Source organism: Squalius cephalus (assembly GCF_949319135.1).
Source record: "Squalius cephalus genome assembly, chromosome: 9".
Lineage (NCBI taxonomy): Eukaryota > Metazoa > Chordata > Actinopteri > Cypriniformes > Leuciscidae > Squalius > Squalius cephalus.
The window spans coordinates 15948498-15969678 of NC_137130.1; the positions used below are offsets into that span (position 1 = coordinate 15948498).

Genomic DNA, 21181 nt, shown 5'->3' on the forward strand with positions numbered 1-21181 from the left:
TCTGTACTTCAGAGTATATTTTTGGAAACTTTAACTTTTATTTCACTACATTCCAAAGCATAATATCATACTTTTTACTCCACTACATTTCATAAAAACATGTAGTCCCTCTTTATTTTGAACTGAAGAAATCCTCACCTGCATAGAGACATGAGAACAGTGTCCAAATCATGAATGTTTATTGTTGTAAATGAAAATCATATTTTTAGGTCATGACAGTCAGTTGTTTATGAACTAAATATACTGTAAAAGGGAGAGCTGTTTAAGCCCATTGTAAGAAATTCTTGAATGTGGACATGTCCATATTTGTATTACAGGGTAGGTTTTAGGTAAAAACTAAACATAACGTTAAAGTAACGCAGATTAATGTCCATGCATCTTCCCCGCTGCTGTAGCGGTTTCAAATAATATAAAAATAGTATGTTTGCATAGCGTTCTTCTTAAAATGTTAACACATTTTGCCCTATGTGACATCCGTTTTCATACTTGCAGATATTGAGTGTCTGCATAATCTTCCTTATTGACTAGTGCAGGCTACTTACATTTATAATTCATAATGTCAGAGCTGTAACCAATTTTAGATTTTAATCTTCTGATACATGTAGCACAATCAAGTGAAAATTGCTGCGCCCCATAAATTATAAATCTATTAGGCAGTCTATTAGCAAAAGTGCTTTTCTTCCTGTTTTCTTTCAGTTTCATCGTAAATTAAGTAAGCTTGCTCCGGCCGGGAATGTTAAGTGCAGGCCAGAGGTACAACCAGGTACAAGGTACAAGGCAACAGTGCCTAGTGTGAGTACACCCTAAGATACAGGATATTTGCACTCTCAGGTATGTTTGTTACCATGGCATTAAAATGAAAAGTATGTGAATATGAAAAGTACTTGTACATATGAGAGGCAGCACGATCACAAGAAATCTTGCCATGCACCGGCAAGTAATTATTATTTAAGATTTTTCTATTCACATGGACATTGGGGAACCATAGTTGTCAAGTAAGTTTCATTCATATTTAAACTCCCTTTAAACAAGTATAAAATTTTATACCCGTATTGTCCCTCATAACCGGAATTACAGGCTAAATCTTACCATTTCTGGCAAAGCAAAGAACTCGTCCTTTATCTGTCTCAGATCTTTCACGGAGAGAGTCTTTCTGTAGCCAAAGTCCACATACCGAACCTCGACCATCCGACCACCAGGGAAACCTGAGATATAAACAGAGGCCTTAACCTTCGTACATTTTACCAGAGCGACAGTCTTCCTTTACTGAATGTTTATATGTTTGATATGGTGTATGCACACACACACACACACCTGTGACCTGAACCCTGCACCATTCTTGGTCATAGCTAGCGACGCAGGCCTGTGAGATAGAAGGGCAGTAGATCTGGAACTCCTGGTCTGCATTGGGATGACTGTAACAGTCTTGAAGCTTCGAATGCAACAGCAGGTACTCCATATTTTCAACCTGCATTCACCAAGGGTGAGTAAATCACATTTTCAATCATTCATTTAATTTCATTAGGAATTTATAATAATGTGTGCTTTTACACCCACTTGTTGTACATAGAAGTCTGATGGTGAGTTTACATGAGCAACCATAGCGTTGAACTCAACATTGATTTTAGGGAGAACTGGAGGGTAGAAGAGCAGGGGCACACTGCCAGGAGCTACTATAGGAGAGTAGAATCTGTACACAGCACACAAGTTTCAGATCAGCATTGTTCATATTAACAATATTAGCAAAACGATAACAAAAAAGAGCTGACAATCTAATTGTGTTTACTAGGGTTGGCAAAGTTAATGTGTTATTTTTGAAAACATTTCATTAAGCTTTGTGTAATGGTTCACCAATAAGCATTTTTTTCTGTTTGGACGTTCAGGTATTTCTCATTTTCACTAGCATTTACTTTATTAATTTGCTGATGCTTTGCCAAAAATACTACTCAAGGTATACATTTATCAGGGCACGCGTTTCCTGGAATTCAAATCTTCTCACTTTTTGAACTACATTATTTTATATTTATTAACAAAACAATTTACTACAGATTTATAATTTTATATATATAAAATTATGCCTAAGTAATGCATGACTGACAAAAATGATCTCAGTTAAAGATTTCATTGTTCAATATACCAATAATAGCAGATGAAATCTGGATGGAACGAAATGCATGTGTGCTGCAGGGGAGGGAGAAAAAAAAAAATTCTCAGATGCAGCACAATTCTTTCTTCAACAGAATTGATTCGCTTTTAACCCAAATTTCACCATAGAACTGAGTGCCGTCTAGAAACAGATGTATTCTGCTTGCTTCCAAATCCACAGACATAAAAACCCTCCAATCTAGGGGTGTGCGATATCATGGTTTTTGATCGTGGATCAGTTGCAGTTCTTGCGTCTCACGACGCGATGTACATTCACATCAGATGTTAATACAGAGGTCGAGTTACACTCACGGGACACTGCAATTCACAAAAGTTTATTATTTGCATGTGCTTTAAGCATTGCCGGTTAAACATTTCATTCGTGGGCTGATGCGCTGTCCTAACATGCGCTTTTCTGAGCGTGTTCACCCGTAGCTCACAGGCAATAAAAAGCCTGTCAAACAGTGCCTGATAACTGGACTAATTTATCTTTCGGATCTTATAGCGCTAAAACTGTCAAATACACGTGGTTTACGTAAACACAGTTGGTTATGTGTCTAAAGTGAAAGCAAACATTTGAGGGGAAATCTGGTGCGTGTATATTAGACGCTTTGCGTGCCGGTTTTAAAGTGACAGTAGCCTAGAGTAAACATGCTGCCGCTTGTCCTTAACCCTCTGAGGTCGGCAAACGCGCCGGCGCATTTTGCTGGATTTTCTTCACATTGTAGCAATATAAACTTAAATTTCTCTGTCATTTATGGTCATACAGAAAAAAGAAATATAAAAAAAGAATCTGTGATATTTCTACTTTTGTATGTGTCCACTTACAATCAAATCAAAACATTGTGCTTTTGTAAAATAAAGAAAATAAACAGGGTGTGCGTTCTGCCTCTCCGTCGCGGTGAACTTTTTTTTCTTGAGCACGTCTATAAACTGAAACAAAACTCAGCGAATACTTGTCACACATTTATGAGCCATATACCTTTATAAACATTTAAGTGTTTATACTTTTAAATGATCGGATTCAAACTGAAAACAAATATTCTCTGTTTAAGTAATTTGTATAAAACCAACAAGATGTCCAGCTTCTCAAACACTTCCTAATTATTTTTAATTTGTCCACGCCCACTCGCGCAAAAGAGATTCACATGCAAATTTCCACATGGAACGCGAACGCGCTCATTACCTCAAAAACAAAACACCAAAACACTTCACAAGTCTCTGCTTTTCGTCGAGTTTGAAAGACGCGCCATGAGCTTCCGTTGGATTTACATCAGAAGAAGAACACGATTTGAAGACAAGAAAGATGTAAGGTAAGAAATTCTTACATATTAGTTTGTTATTGTTGCATAAATTTCACATTGCAGTTGAACTGTTGCTAGATATATGGTGAATATTATAATATTTAGACCCGTGTTTACTGTTACTGTGTTTGTGGATATCTGCTCAAACGTAGATATGTAGGCTATATGGTAACCATAATGTTTTATATTTGAGCGTGATCGCGTTTGACTGTATCATATTTTGGATCGCGATCGCGTTTGAAAAGCAAAACGCACCAAACGGCTTCATGGTTTTACTATTATCTAATTTCATATCATAACAACGAATGGAAACATTTGAAGTAACATGATAATCAATATATTTTTCTCTAGCTTAGTTGTTACTGGAATCTTTTGGAAGATTTATAGGCTGCTATAGGTTATTGTTATTATTTTATGCAGCACTGCGCATAGCCTATGCCTACAAGGCACAACAAACCTGGTGTTCATTATATTATATATTGTTGGAAACATTTGTGTGTGTGTGTGTGTGTGTGTGTGTGTGTGTGTGTGTGTGTGTGTGTGTGTGTGTGTGTGTGTGTGTGTGTATTCTGTGAATTTTAAAAAGCAATTTTAACCAGAAAAATCTAAAATTTATTCCCAAAAATCGTGCAGGCCTTTCTCTTGATATCAGTATGTTCACTTTTTCTTTCTTTCAGGGCCCAGATGTCACTGAGTCCTGCTGACTTCAACATTCACATGAGTCTCTGTACATGAACATGGTAAAGTGAAAATCAAACACCTTGGAAATGAAAGGTATGTACAATGTTTTTAGGAATGGCAGAAAGGTCTCTGTCTTTGGATCATTGTTTTCAATAAGTGCTTTTTTGTCATTTGTTGTGTATCTTTGGATCATTGTTTTCAATAAGTGCTTTTTTGTCATTTGTTGTGTATCTTTGGATTATGTTGTGTTGTAAATAAATCCAAACAATCTAAAAGCCATTCTTTTTTAAATCTCCTCATTCTTTGTGAAAGGTTGCTCAGAATGACAGGGCCTGATAGCTCCTAATAGGGCCGTTAGGGGAGGGTCTTTGTCTTTCTCAGGTGTGAAAAGCTTACATATTAATGACCTCCGCATAAAGCTTTCTCACACAAAACACGTCGTAAAATTTTTAAATCAATATATTTTCTTCTCTGAATGAGCAGTCAGGGTGATTTTCACATAGTTTTAGAGCAAATATTCTAGGCTACGTCATACAATTTTCAAAAGTCTTGTGAAGAAATAATCAGTATGGGTTTCATGGCCTTATTTCAGTGAGAATTTTTTTTTGTATTTTCACAAACCACGCATAAATGTCATTATCTCAAAACTACAAACTTTTACATACATGCTGCTGTTATATTATTGTAGCAGAGTTTGTGCTGAATACAGTGTAATTAGACTTTAGCCATGAAAATGTCACAAGTAACAGAAATAACCACAAATGTCAGAGCATGTCAGAACACCTCCAGGGCCCAGAAAACAGCTCAGACCCCAGAGGGTTAAAGGGAAAGTTCACCCAAAAATGAAAAGTCTGTAATTTACTCCCTCTAATGTTGTTCCAAACCTGTATTAAATTCTTTCTTGTGCTGAACACAAAATAAGATTGCCATTTTGTTTTCTGCATCAGTATGTGGGTAACCAAACAGTTGCTGGTCCCCAAAATATACTAGGAAAATATACTATGGAAGTCTGTGGGGACCAGCAACTGTTTGTTTAGACACATTCCTCAAAATAACTTTTATTTTCAACAGAAGAAAAACGTATTCAGTTTTAAAACTTGAGAGAGTAAATGATGACAATTTTCATTTTTTGGGGAAACTATACCTTTAATGTTAATAAAAAAACTAAACACAGAGAAAATCACTCGCTGCTCTGAGAACTTTAATAGAAGCTTTAAAAAGAATCAATGTATAATTTATACAGTGAAGTCTATGTAGTGTTTTATTTTTATATTTGTTCATTTCATTTCTTTCTTGAATGCTACTGTTAAAAACACCTACTGTAGCTGAAAAAATAAAGCACTGTTTACTTCATTTGTATATTATGTGGTGTAATGTTTATCTTTGTTCTTATTTTTTAATAAAGAAAATAATGAAAAACATTTTTATCTATGCCACTTTGGCCTAAATGTCTGCCATTCTTTTTTTGTTTCCTTGTAAGGCTTGGTTTTTTAAAATTGGGATATTAGTTTGGCTGTAATGCTCAGTCACTTGCAAAATAGTTAAACCAACATGAAAAAGAATGGTGATAAAATCGTGAATCGTAATTTTTCTGAAAAAAATCGTGATATGATATTTTTGCCATATCGCCCACCCCTACTCCGATATTCTATAAAGTTCGAAAAGGGCAATCGTGGGCTTCATTGTATAGCAGGGGTATTCAATTAAAGTTACAAGATGTACGGTCTCTATATTTCCTTCCCAGCGGAGGTCCGGACAATACTGTTTTGGAACAGTTATACATTTCCATCGAGGCAGCTGTAGTACTTTGTAAAAGAAAAGAAAAAAACCTAAACACTCAAAATAGTCAAAGATGAGAATCTTGGGCCCATAGAGCCAAAACAGTGATGTCAAAGAATTTTTACCAAAAATGTATCAAAAAAGTAAATGTATTTCTCCCAACTGGATAGGATTATAAAAAGGTAAGATCAGATGTTTTAACAGGCTAATTTAGATATCTACCAGCATGGAACATAGAAGGCCTTGGGACAGAAAAAACATACTGGGGCTACAGGGTTTACCTCTTAAAAAAAGTATGGACCATTTTTATACTTTGCTGAAAGCAATAAACACTAAAAACAAACAATGCACATAATCTAATAATCATAACTCTCATCATGAGAACAAAAAGTAATTTAAAAGATTTTTTGTCTTTCCTTGCCATCTCTTAATAGTTTGTAGTAACACTGTCTATTATGAAATGCTCTTCATGTGCTGGAAAAGCATAGACTTTTGGCTCTAGATAAAAATATTATAGATAGGGTTGGGTACCGAAACCCGGTACCGATATGGAACCGGTACCCATGTAACCGGACCAAATCAAAACGCAGATTTCAGTGCCACTTAAATGCCTCAAGCTGTCGGTTGAAATATTTGCAGTTTGAAATGTAGTAGGTCTATATATATTCAATAAAAGAAACTCGCTTACTGACAAACCGCTGCTTTCAAATGCTCACGTGCACTTTGCGAAGAGCGCTCGCGGCGTGCGACTGTGTGCGACTCCATGTAAACGGTTTATGGACTTGCACCTCAAAAATCTTTTATGAATTAAATGTAAACAGTCGTCTTCAGGGATTAGACAGACAGGACAAACATATGATGTGTCAAAATAGAGCTGTATATTAGTGTGAACGTGGCCAACAGTCTATGATGTGGCCTATTAGATCTCCCGCTGCCTAAGATGTCATCAGTAATAATAAAACAGCAGCAAAGCTAAGAAAAATTAAATAAATCACTCACTGCTCTTGACTTGAAAACATTCAGATACTCAAAGCACTCTTTGTTTATTGCTTGTCATTTGTCCTGTCATGATAATTAAATAACTAATTAATTATTGCACTCTTTTATACAGTACAAGGGGGAGTCATAGACCAAAAGAAACAGACAAGCACCAAGAGTCTTATAAGAGAATAAACATACACAATAGAAGATTGTGACTCTCAGAATCGGATTGCGAGGTGCCTAAAAATTCCCACCTTTAGTGTGCTGTAAGGATGAAGTTAACAGCCCCAGATGTGACTATTACACACCTGGCCAGTTCCATGAACACCAGATGCTCCCGCAGAGACACCATTGCCGTTTTCCTCATATCCACTAACAGTGTGTCTCCGTCCTGACCGAACACCTGCATCTCCACAGCCTCAGAGCCTAGCAGTCTTCTCATCTCGTCACTTGCCTCTGAAGTCCACCCTTTCACCTGATACACATAAAAACACAAACACATCACTTTCCATGTCTTCTCAGTTATCAATTGTGCCTGGAGACAAGCCACGCTCAAACAATTAATATTCTCTAATAGCATCCATAAAACAGAAATAGATATGAAACAGAAGTTTTCCACCACTAGATGGCACCCATATGAATAACTTTCTGTGGTTGAAATGTGAGAAAACTCATTTGAACATGCATTTTGTGCACTTAATTACAACACTAATAATTGCTTTTGTTGTTAGAGTAAATACAGCTCCACAGCTCTTACCAGGTCTGAAGGAATAATATCTTGAAGGGAACATTTGATGGCCAGAGGAGCCCAGCCATTTATTTCCAACAGAGCAGCTGCATCAGGTCTCCGCAGACACTCATTCAACGAGCTTAAATCTCCATCACTAAGACACACAATAAGAAAACATGATTTGCAAACAGATCAATCTCAGTCAACTCTAATGCCATGAGCAGATTCACTATTTGAAGATACAGCAACATTCAGGTCCAGATCCAAAAATGCACACAACTAACTCACAAATAAAGGAGATTTTAAGCCTTTAAAAATGACAACAAAAGGCTGTCGTGGTGAAGGAATGTACCCAAGTGTTACAATGTGGTCAGCAGGAACAAAAATTAGGCCATATTCAGTAACCAATTTAACTAAACAGCGTTGAAACAGGAAGTGAAATGTCATGAGAATGTCAAAATAAGGGTCCACATAAGAGAACATAAACCTGACAATAAGCTTGTTAGGCTATTGTTTTAAGGATATAACAGTTAGTTCCGATCCTTGAATCTCCATTGACTCAATGCATTGACCAGCGCTGACGTCATTCTTGGGAAATACCCTTAAACGTTAAAAGGATGATACAACAAAGATTTCACTTTCCTTGGACACAGCAACTAGAGGTGTGCATTCCTGCATTCGAGGTGTGCAATAATTACACAGCATTCGCTGTGTAATTATTATTCTAAAAATTAAAATACTATCTGAATATTATTACGTTGCTTTGCTGGCTGGAAATGCAGTTAATCCATGATAAATCCCAAGCACTAACTCACAGTTATAATTAAATGCAATGGGTGGAGCGTGTTTATTGTATTTGATCACAATGTCGTTGTCTGCTTCGCGAAGTTTGGAATTACTTACAAAATGGAATTACTTTTAATCAAATTAATTTATGAAACGGAGTTATCATAATATCACCACCACAATGAGAAAAATCTCATGAAATCCAAACACCAGTCAAATGAGGAAAGAAAGCTGTCCATTACTGCATTCACGACAGGTAAGCGCAGCTGTACCCCGAGTGAGCCAAGATGATACCTTATCAGATAGCAAAATGATTTTGAGACACGCTTGCTTTAAGTTTCGTTGAGGGAGACAGGTTTAAGAACAGAAAACACAAAGTGCTGTTAGAAACTTGGCTTAGCACACCTTTATCTTTGTCTCAGCAATGTCTGTCAGCGCAGTATTCACTCGAGCATATGGATATTAGAGATGCACCGATTGATCGGTTGGTGACCGGAATAGGCCGATTTTCACGTGATCCACGACCTGCCGATCAGTCTGACATATGCCGTTTTTATGCTGGTCAAATGCACTCGGGCACTGCATGATTACTTTCGCGCAACATCAGCATCACATGTGCAGACGGAACGCACATGTAGGAAACAGAGCATGTGAGCGGAGCGGAGAAAGCACCTTTCTGAAGAATCTGCTCCACGCCGCTCGCTCAACACAGAATGCACTTTGGTGATTTGCTAGTTTGAGACAGTCTGTAAAATAGCTAAGCACGAGTGGAGCAATAGGTCATGAAGTTAAAATATTGTTTTAGTGAAGTTGCAAGCCTTATACATAAATGCACAGTAAAAATCAAAGTTAAGAACGAGCAGGGAGAAGAAATTGGAATGTGGAGAGACAGTGTAAGTTAGCAAAGATTCATATTGGAATCTAAAGCGGCACATTGGCAGAAAGCACAAGGAAAGTGCAGCAAAAGGTGAGCTATAGGCCTACGATAATAAATCCGATAAATATGTAAGGTAGCTATTGTGTTGTACCCTGCTCTTTATCTTAAAACTAATTTTCGCGTGCATATGATATGCACTTTATTGCGTGTAATACACACGCATCCCACAACACTAATTCTACCCAAATGTATAATACATACGTACCCCACACCACTACTAAACCTACTCATGCGTATCATATGCACGTAAAAACTCATTTTCGCTTATAAATTGCACGATAAACACAATGTGTGCCATAGAGATGCATTTAGTGTGACCGGGTTGCATCATGAAATAAGATTTCTCTCATTTAGGCTAAATCATGGCCACAAATTAAATTTGTTCTCTGGTTTTAGTAAATTATGGCCACGTTGTTGAAGTAATTAATTATCTTGTGGTATTAAAACAAGGGAATGAATTATTACAACATGACCATGCACGATTTACTAAACCCAGAGCCATAGAGAGAAAGAGTTGCAACACTCCCATAGACCTCCGTTGTAAAAAAATGGCGGCGCTTTTAACCGCCTACTTCCGGGATTTGAAGATCGGATTAGTTCCAAACACTGTCATTTGGGCGTTGGACCCCATTCACTTACATTGCTGCGCGTCGAGTTGTTCCAGAGGTAAACTGCTGAAATATCGACCTCTTTTGAATTGTCAACTGTCTATATTGTATCAGAGGCCCTTTGCGATGCTTATACTGATCTTCATTTGTATATGCACAGCGTAATTATTTATATTTTATCTTGGTTGTTTCAACAAATTTTCTAGCATTGCCTGCTTGCTAGTTAGCTAGCGCGACTTCGCCAGCTGTGAAGGTATAGCATATAATTAGTTCGGTAATGAATCGCTACCACCTTTATAGTAACTTTTATTTTATTTAATTTTTGTATGTCTTTCTTTATGGTTTCTTTGCCCCACTTTATCCCACCGTTTGTTTTGTTGTCTTGAGTGAAGCGGCTTGTGAGAAAAATGCTGGACCTCTAGGATTGTTATGGCCATCACCAGTCCTGTCTGTTTCATGGATCACCTGCCCGTGGTTTTTGTTTTTCTTGTTCACACACACTCACACAAGCACACATTTTTGTTGTCTGTCATTGTTTAATAAAAATATTTTAATTGAAAACCTTCATTTGTATCAGCCATGCTTAATTGATCTCAATAGCAGTAACAGAAGTTACAAGTGTTTTGTTAGTTAATTGCTTAAGTTACTTGTATTGAGTTACAGCTACCCTTACTCTTAGCCTAGACTGTACACTAACCCAGAGCCATAGAGAAAAATCTTCACTCTGCACTTACCTATAGACCCAAACATAAAAGTGTAAATTCGTTTTTAATCTGTTATAGTTTTGATATGTGTATGGCTTAATCTTAAAATTATATTCTTAGTCTTAACATGATCATGTTTCACGTTGTGGTCCTGGGGATGGCCACTTTCATCAGAAGAAGTGAGCTAGCTTCTAAGCGAATTCTGAACGGACCGCCACGGCAGACCTCTTTGCGTGATCACGAAGGTATACTAATGGCTGAATCGGAATTTATAAGCAAAATCACGGAAATCAATAGCCTAATACAGCCCAGTTGTGCTAAAATAAATATCATGAGACGTCCATCATCAGATTAATGATATGGAAAAGTTAAGTTAGAGCCGCTAAAGCCAGTGCTACTACCCATGCGAACATGAACACTAAGCTTTTCCCTCCAAAAATATAGCCTAAAACTTGCAAATGCAAAACAAACATTAACAAAATGCAATAACAGCTGAAAAAGTACTTGGGTGTGTGTTTTATTTTATATTTACCGTTCAATAATGTAATCGCTGCTGTCTGTCCCATAGAAGAACATGACAGCCAGCGTATGTTTTGGAACTATTGGGGCTTACATGAACCACGTGACAGCCATAGCGGCGACATCAAAGAGTGTCGCAACTCTTTCTCTCTATGGCTCTGACTAAACCTAATTGTGTGTTCGCTTTAATTAAAATGTGAAAACAAATTATTAAAACATGGTGGGGTTGGGTGGGAGTAATGAATTGTTAGTTCGTTATGCAATCATCATATCAGTGCATCTAAAAATAACCTATATAGCCATAATCAACAGACTAATATTATTTATGGGCATGATAATCCAGATGTGTTTTGTGGAGTTCTTTATGCATTTCATCCTAAAGGGCAATGTCATGTTTTTTAATTAATAAAGTTAATTTAATGCATTTAAATTAATAAAAAGTACAGACTGTCACAGAATGTCATATCATAACTGCTATTTATAATCCTACTATTGATACATTTTTTCAAGAAATCCAATTCAAACAGAAATCAATTAGCCTACTACGGAAATAGAAAATGTAAAATGTTCTATTAAAGAAAAGATAGAAAATAAATATTTGTGTGTGCTGTAAAGTGGTTAGAAAAAATGAAATCGGAATTGGCTAAAATCGGCATAGGCAGGTCACACTCAATGGAAAATCGGAATCGGCCTAGAAAATTGTAATCGGTGCATCTCTAGTGGATATAATTTTTTTATCAACATGAACATGTGAAACAATATAAACATGATAACATTATGCCGACTCTGTACGGCTTTCTGTAATGTACTTTCTGTATGATAATTGACTCAGTCTGCTTTATTAGCGTTTTTCAGTTTGCGATGCTTGAGCTTAAATGCTTTTGTTCTTTATATTTTTTGTTTACAAATATCATTTAAAGAGGCTACATGCGATTTTCTGAAATTTAAACTCGCGACTGACACCTGTGGCCAAAAAACGGAACTGCTCTTCCTTTCTGCTCGCTCTCGTACAAGCACACTTCACAAGTCATCCCCTGCATAGAAGTCAACATTATGTTTACAGAGGTAAGAACAGTCAAATACATATATTGTTTGAGAAACTAAGTTTGTTTGCTGACTAGCGGTGGTGGCAGAGTGATCTGAAACGTTTAACATGAACGCGCTTGACGTCACATCCGCAGACAGCGCGCGAAAAATCCGACCCGACAGAAAATAGGAAAAATAGGATACAGGCTTATAGGTGCACCCACTGTGAGCTGACAAGGTGTCAGTATGCTCATCAGGAGATGTTTGAGTCATAAATGGTCAAATAAAAAGGCTATTGTTACGTTTATTTTGGGGAAAAAGTTGCATATAGCCCCTTTAATGTTTTCAACTAAAAGAAAACCCCAAGATATAACGTAAGCTTGTTGTGTATATTGCCTAATCGTAAGCTTGTTCAGAAATGGTGAAAAAAACTTTAACTTAAATAACCTCTTTCTTGTTAAACAATTTAAACAAAATAATATTTGATTTTTATGAGCCCAAATATTCAAATACAATATTTGAAAAAAAAAAAAAGCCCAACCCTTTCACAAATATATATGACTTGACCTCAAAGACAGACGCAGGTAATCACACGCGCTCAGTCGATCTCTTTCATTCACTGTCTATTTAGGCTTGTTAAGTGCAAATCCACAGAGCCTCTGTACAAATCACCATGGTACAGTCTTATAATTATTAACTTATTTAATAAATAATCATACACGAAGTGCAAAACATGAAGGGCATAGCCTTATGAAAAAAGAAAACACGCGAATATCGCAGTTGCTGTGGTTACTTGCAGTCCTCTGCGGTTGGCTTGTCAGTATTGCAGTACAACCCTCTACACACATCTTGGCAATAGAATCGCTCTATTGGCTAGTAAAATTTTTTGGTTACTCGGCAGACTTATATACTATTATAAAATCTTTTTTTAAATAGGCTATATAGTTTATATTCCACCAAATCAGCTTATCTTTGTAAAATGACACAGCTTTTTAAATATCTATATGTACACTCTTAAAATCAGTCAATCAAGCATTATATTATGATAATCAAGCATTATTTAATGATAGAAATTTAGTGATTAGAACTAAAACTTGATAATCATGCATGCATATTTGTAATTTTAACTGAACTTAGGACTGGTGGTGGTGCTTAAGATATTGCTGGTCATTCAGTGTTTCTGTAAAAAAAAAATAGATAATAGTAATTCATAAGTTTTTATTAAAAGATAATAATCCTACTACTGATAATGACAATATATAACATGAGCTGCTGGGTTCATGAATGTTAATCACGTTGTCAGCGTTCGCTCAAACTGATTTGCTGAAATTAAAACAGGGATGAGTGCCACCCAGTGAGATTGCCATTTGCGCATTAGTTCCACCCACTCCCGGAGAAAATGGCATATCTTCTGCTTGTTCTTAAAAGCTGAATAATTCCAGATGAACTCAGGAATTTTGACAGGAAAATACAAACAAGTATATGGTTTACATGTAGCGCGTCGATTTTGCGTGGTATGTAAGACTCTCGCTCTCTCTCTTTGCGTCTTTACGGTACGTCAAATACAGGTACGCTGAGCTGAATTTGAAATATTAGTACAGATTGCTTGATGGAGAGCGAAACTCTGAAGAGCTCAGTCAGAGTGTTCAGCGAGTGGAAATCTATCTATGTTAAACTTGTACTTGGCATCTAACATACACACTGGCGAGTAAAATCTAAGAATTTATTAGCCAATGGCTAATGATAGACATTATTTAGTCACCCAGAGTGAAATTTACTCGCATATGCGAGTGATTTACTCGCATTGTAGGGGGTTGCAGTATTATAATATTGTGGTTATCGCGACAGCCCTAATGACAACCTAATTTTGTTTTCATTTTTTTTTAACAGTGCTTACACATACACACCATTTAATTCTCACCTTGGGATTGAGAAGCCCTTGGAGAAGCCATAGTCCTGAAAGTAAACAGATAGACGGGAGACTTCTAAAGCAAGGCATTTGGTCACACTCTGGAAACGCTCTTTATGAAAGAGCTCAGTCACTGTTACTCTACACCACACATCCTCCTTCCAATAGACAAAGATCAGAGAGCCTGTGAACACACACACACATCATATGCAAGGTGACTTGCATTCATTTGTTTTCATTTTTTATGAAGCTGTGTGTTGTTGACATTTGTCATCCATAAAAAAATAACATTTTTTTCCATTCCATTTGCAAAAATACATTAAGACAATGTTCATATCATAATAAGGCTTAATTTTTAAAAGGCTACCTGCTGACAAAAACCCTCTCAGTTGGTGGCAAAAACTGTGCAACTACATACTTGACCATACCTTGCACATTGGTCAGAGCTGAGTGTGTGTTTTCATCAGCTGAAAACATTGTCAACAAAAAGCGTTCAAGCAAATCAAGTTGACCATCTGGTGTTTTTGATGAACAATATGTAGATGTGTAGTGAGTAGAAGTGGATTGTTTCTGAATGGCAGTTTGCTATTTTGTGTTCATGTGTTGATGCATTTACACAGTTTTATGCACTATTGTAACCTAATTTTCCTTGCATGCACATTAAGGAAATTACATTTTATTTAAGAACAATGGTTTCAAAAGTAAATGCACTTTAAAAAGTGAATGTCACTTAAAAGATTTCAATAAAATATGCAATGCCTGATTTGTTTTATATTTGCTTACTGAGCTCGTTTGTGCCCTCTTGTGGGCATAGGAGACAATATAGTACTTTTTTCCTCTTAACTTGAATATAATTTGAATTTTTCTAATATTTAAGAAAGAAATTTGAATTTTGCTTATCAGGCATTTTGACAGCCTTATATCATAATGCCATAATATAGCACACAGTTACGATACTGATAGCTGATTGGTCAATACAGCATTTCAGATGTGCTAAAATCATAGACTGTAAAAAAAGATGGACGACGCCCCTTCGCTCTCTTCCATTGATGAGAACTGAAGCCGCCAGAGTCCCGATATGGCGCTGACATATTGGAACTTGAGTCTGCGCAGTAGCGATCTCGGGACCAGACCTGCGCAGTAGTGAGCAGGAAGTAAAGCCGCGAAATCAACGCTCCGCCCTCACTCTCGCCGAATGCACTCAGGGAGAGTGGATTCTGCACACTTTTTTAAAAATTGATTGCAGTACGACAAGAGGCTTGTTAAAATAAAGTAAATACAATCTCCTCAGTCCTCCGAAGATCCCGAAAAAATGTCCGTTGGTGCTTCAGTGACTACTTCGTTCGGAGAACCTGTCAATCACAGCTGTCAATCATGACGTTACACCACCGCATCACGTAACTAACTAAAAAACAACTTATTTTTGAAACAGACACTTGAACTTACATCAGCGTGATAAAAACGACAGCAAATGAAAGAAACCACCTTTGGAAAAAATATATTTGAAGTGTAATTTAATTGTTTAGTTGGTCTCACGTCCCATTGAATAACACGGGGAGGCGGGGCTTATGACCTATACTAGGACCAGTCACCGGGGGGCGATCGAGACGTTTTGGCTTCACTTTTCAGGGCTTGTGCGGCACGCTTGGCTAAAATACACAAAGTAACAGCTAAGACTAGAGGTCGACCGATTCAATGGTTTTGCCGACATATCGGTACCGATAGATTCAGCAAAATTATTCAATTTAATTAAACAATCTAATAATAATACAATTATACAAAACAAATTAATTTAAAAGAAGAAATTAATAATTGTTTTCAGTCATTTTTCAATACTAGTGGCAACTAGCAGAATTACAAAAATAAAGCTTTTTTTCAAACAATCTTGCATGCTCCCCTTTTCACGTTTCGCACCTCCAACTCAGTATCGTTTTATTTAATGCATATCAGCATCTGTGGCTATCTTCATGGCAAAAACTGAATTACAAAAATACAAGATTTTATATTTCAACTCAGATCAATATTTTGTGTCTATTTATTTACTGTTGCAAGTAGGGGTGTAACGGTACGTGTATTCGTACCGAACCGTTTCGGTACAGGGCTTTCGGTTCGGTGCACGTGTGTACCGAATGACCAAATGCAATATTTTGTGTGCGGAACATAGGTACATTTTCGTGTTTCCACACGAACATATTAAGTGGCGGAAGTCTCCGCGTTCAGCGCAAATCCCGCCCTGCAGCTGATTCTAAAGGTTTACCAGTTTTACCCGTCGTCACTGTAACCTAAACCAATGAAATCAACTGCATGGCGAAAAAAAGCTTTTCCGCTCCGTGTGCGCCGCCGCACTCTCCGTTCCGCGTGCGCGCATGTGTGTGTGTCTGCGCCATGGTCTGCGCGCTGCGCTCTCTGCTCAATGTTCAATGTTCGACTCCGTGTTTGCGCTGCGCGTTCTGCTCTGTCGTTAACGGCCCAAACACTCCAATCATGTACCGATCACGCACTGGAAAAGCAAAGTCCGCTCAAATAAGGTGAAATTTCTCAGTAGTGGACTTCTGTTTGCTGAGCTGGTATAGTCATGCTGGCAACAATGGTAAAATGACCTGCTCTGATCACATGCTCTGGTAATAATAGCTTTGTAGGAATATATTTTATTTTGATAATTAGTAAAAAAAAAAAAAAAGAAAAAAAAATCTTAAATTGATTGTTGATTGATTGTTGAAAAATAATAATACATTGATATATATGTTTAATATTATTTTAATATAGGGCTATTTTCTGTTCCTTTTTTCCCCCGGTGTTTCATTTAATTAGGTGATTCTAAGTTTAATTATTGATGATTACAAGCTTGGAGGAATTGCAATTAATTACAGCAAATTGTGCAATTAAAGTTCATTTTTTTTCCCCAGTCTTAATTTTTAAATATGAGCAGGCCTACAAGCTGGGATTGGTAATGCTGCACTGTAATCATAGTTATTTATTTATATTTTTCATTAAATTTATTATGTGATATTGGTTTGAGACAGAGTATTTTATTTAGTGGAGAACTTTGCAGCAGTATTTTATTTCTTATTCTTTTTTTTATTTTATATATATTTTATTATATTAAAAAGTGTTTAAAAAAAAAGTGTAAACAAATTGTTAAAAAAGTTTATAGTAATAAACAACCTGCAGTTTAATGTTTGCATTTCTTTCCCTTACTGTACCGAAAATAAACCGAACCGTGACTTTAAAACCGAGGTACGTACCGAACCGTGATTTTTGCGTACCGTTACACCCCTAGTTGCAAGTAGCCGTGTAATAAGCGCGTGATAATGTACATGCAGCCGGTGGTTTTTAAATAAATAAATAAATAAAATAAATAAATAAACAAACTTACATCTTCACCGTCACGCTTAGTAACACATACAGCTGTGACCTCACCACAGTGCAACAGTGAAAAGGGACCCTCTCAAACAGTGTCGTGCCGCATTCTGAACGTTGTTTAAGCGACGTACTGGTATTGCAGTATATTAAAAATTCCTAACATAAAAATAAACACCGGTATTCGGTATGAACCGGTATACCGCCCAGCACTATAGCACTATATAAACCCATCCAACGTATCTGCACTGGGCACATATTTTGACATGATGCATCACAGCTGTGAGAACCAACAAGTCTAGTTTTGGATACATACTAAAACAGTAACTATTCAAAGCTGTCTACACTGGACACAAAGCAAACATTATAAACTTGAACATTTATCTTTCTGAACAGGTGCATGCTGATGCTGTATGGTACTAAAGCATCCATTGTAGCACGTATCATCGCAATGACCCGTTCGATTTGGCGTGTTCATAACCGGTTTAATTTTTAACCCTCTGGGGTCGACAAACGTCATTTACAGACTTAAGAAAAATTAAAAAATAAACTGTAAAATATCTTTTTATGTTAGCCAATACAAACATATTTATAGAAAACAGTTGACAATGAATAGACAGGAGTCCAATAATAGCAAAACAAATCACTTATTCTAAAAAGAATATCAAGTATAAGTTAAATGAATCCGACATATAATGAGGGCTGTATTAACAGTAAAACGTCCGTCATTTAAGAACAAAGAACAAAATTTAAACTTAGCCTGTCAATTTTCATTTTACTATTATCTTCTCTCTCTGCGTGCGCGTCCGTGTTTGTGAGAGAAAGCTCGCACAGCACTGATACAACGGTACTTTTTAATCCATAAATAAATATGTATTTTCATACAAAAATAAATATGTAACATAATTAGGTACTTTAGTTATTAATACAATAATGTAACATATGCAGGCTACGTTTCTCAACACTGAGAATGAATAAATAAACGCCTGTTTCTCCAGACCCGCGCGCTTATCAGTAATCCACAAATCACAGCACTTTCATAATCACTAAGCCATAGCGATTTCAAATTTATTTAGATTTATTGTTCCGCATTACTTAAGCATTTTATAATTTGCATGGCTGAATGAGGTGGTCTTATCTGAGGGGCCATGAAAAACGGAGTATTCATAATTAAGATAATCCATGCGATCACTCCCATGTGATCATCGAATCCAGAGAACTCAATACAATATTTCAACTTTGCGACGTTCATCTGTTATAGGACAACTTAGTTTGAATAAACGAGCAGACACTGATTAGCTATTTGATCGCCTAAATAAAAATTTTTATAAAATTTTGTTATATTTGTGTAGTGTTCAATGTTGTTATCGATAGAGATACGCGGATGGGGTATTATTTCGTCCGCAACCGCATCACAAAACTCATCATCCGCACCAACGTTTTTTGAACAAATTTCAAAGCCGCACCCGCCCACCATCCGCTGATTGTTTTGTGGTCTATGGACGATGCAATGCTCTGCTGATGCGAGCCGCAAGAAAGCCCTTGTCTGCTCTAGAAAGGATGCCGCAAAGATATTTAATGCTAATGTATGAGGCTTAGGCCTACGCTGAGTTTCATTCATTTACGATGAGATGCGCTCTAGTTCACAATGCAATGCAAGTGAACGCGGCGCACCGGCGCCTCCATGTCACGGTTATTATATTGTCATTTGCTTTTTATTTATTAAATACATGCAATTAGTTGGTGAAACATTTATTAAAATTAAGATACAATTTGTACAAAATGAAACTCGCTTTAAAGAAAGGCTTTTAACAATGCAATGCAAGTGAACGCAGCGCGCTGGCGCCTCAATGTCACGGTTATTATATTGTCTACTATATTTGCATTTATTAAAATTAATATACAATTTATACAAAACGAATTTCGCTTTCAAGAAAGGCTTTGTACAAAGAAAAACTTAATGAAGTGGTAAAAATCATGTCTGACGATTTACAAAACAAAACTTGAGTTGGTACTTGGCAAAGAATCAAATACAGTTGGAAACGACCTAGACCATTAATGACACAGACTGTTAACAATTGTTTTTAATTAGTGTTTAAACATTCTCTATGATAAAAAATGTTTGTAAAAATATTTTAATAACACGGTTTTGGCGGTTATAGGGATCTAATGACGGTGTTCAACTATAACCATTCGGTCTCACGGTTATATACTAACCGTCAACACCCCTAATGTACATACATGTTGCTCACATATTATGGTAGCCCTGTTTGTGCTGAATAGTGTAATGACACCTTTGCCATTAATATGTTTATAAGCAACTGAAAAAAAATCACAAATGACAGGGCATGTCAAAACATCTCAAGGACCCCAAAAACACCTTAGAACCCTAAGGGTAAAAGGTCTGAATGAGGTGAAATTTGGCTTGCACTTCTGTAACCAAAGCTGAATGTCTTTTCCCATGTAACGCGTCAGCCATGGTCAGAGAATGTATTTTAACATAAAATCTTCTGAAAATAATTTTAAAATGCAAATTTTAAACGGTGAATCCAAATATTGTAGCAGAAAAATTATGATTACTTATGAAGTAAGCACTGTGTAAGCAATACTAACAAAAAAACGATAAATACACAACCATCATTAACATTAAGGGATTACATGCACATACCCGTCTTGATTTCATCACTGCACGTGAAGTGGCAATTCTCTCCTGAGCAGAATTCGTTGATCTTTTTGGCCAACTTTTGGCCTGCCTTGTGTTCGAACAAATATCGTACGTAGAAATGTCCAGGGTTCACAATGTGTGTTACCAGTGCATAGTGCACCACTACAGAAGAAAAAAACAAACAAACAAACGGTTGGCACAAAATGCACTTCAATAACACAAGGGAAAAGGGAGTTGTCTTGTTTTTTCATTCTTTTGATTAACCAACAAACGAGGCACATACTTTTAGGTTGTTGAGTTGAGGACTTTTCAAAATGCTGTCTGCGATGTTTTCTAAGTGCTCTGTTCCGTTCATTGCACCTTGGTTCAGCAACCGGGCAACTGCGTGCTAAAAAAACATGAGCTCAACATATGAAACATTTTATAAAAACGTAAGAAAATGCTCAGTAAATAAAAATAACCATCACTATCAATATTTTTACCCAGCCCTGAAAACACACACCTATTTCCACTTTCTCTGTTCCTGTATCTCCTGTATCTGTATCATCCATAAAACTTGGGCTGTGTGTGACTTTTTGTTTTTTGGGAATGAGGTCTGCATTTCTCGGAACAGACTGACTGGAGCTGTCCCAGACTTCCTCAGCGCTTTTCACATGTTGGAAAGGCTCCACAGTAACTTCTTTGATACTGGCATGTAGAGATGAAACGGTATGAAAATTTCATATCATGATTATAGTGACCAAAGTTACAACGATTATCAATATTATCACGGTTTTAAAAATGTATCAAAAGAACTGATACACACTGAAAACATTAACACATTTTATATTTGAAAAATCAACAAACAACAAATAAAATGATCAACTATGCACTTCTTTTAAGCATAAACATTAAAGCTGCAGTATGTAACTTTTTTTTGTTCCAAATTTACAAAATGTATATGAGCGAGTAAATCATGAATCCATTTTCCAAACCGTGTTTTTGTATTATTATACTACGGTACACATATAATAAGGGTTTATATTCTGACTATTTTAGGCTGGTACA

At 36.6% G+C, this 21181-nt stretch overlaps 1 protein-coding gene across 2 annotated transcripts in view; it reads right to left on the minus strand.

The window, feature by feature from the left end:
• rnf17 (ring finger protein 17) overlaps positions 1-21181 on the minus strand; it is a 41673-nt gene that overhangs the window by 10651 nt on the left and 9841 nt on the right. For both annotated transcript variants that reach the window (XM_079881591.1, XM_079881590.1), the window contains exons 10-18: positions 20637-20821; positions 20418-20522; positions 20138-20296; positions 14122-14293; positions 7648-7774; positions 7199-7365; positions 1558-1690; positions 1315-1468; positions 1090-1205 (exon numbers count right to left, since the gene is read on the minus strand). In XM_079881591.1, the coding sequence (XP_079737717.1) occupies positions 1090-1205; positions 1315-1468; positions 1558-1690; positions 7199-7365; positions 7648-7774; positions 14122-14293; positions 20138-20296; positions 20418-20522; positions 20637-20821 (1318 nt within the window). The remainder of the gene's footprint in view (positions 1-1089; positions 1206-1314; positions 1469-1557; positions 1691-7198; positions 7366-7647; positions 7775-14121; positions 14294-20137; positions 20297-20417; positions 20523-20636; positions 20822-21181) is intronic.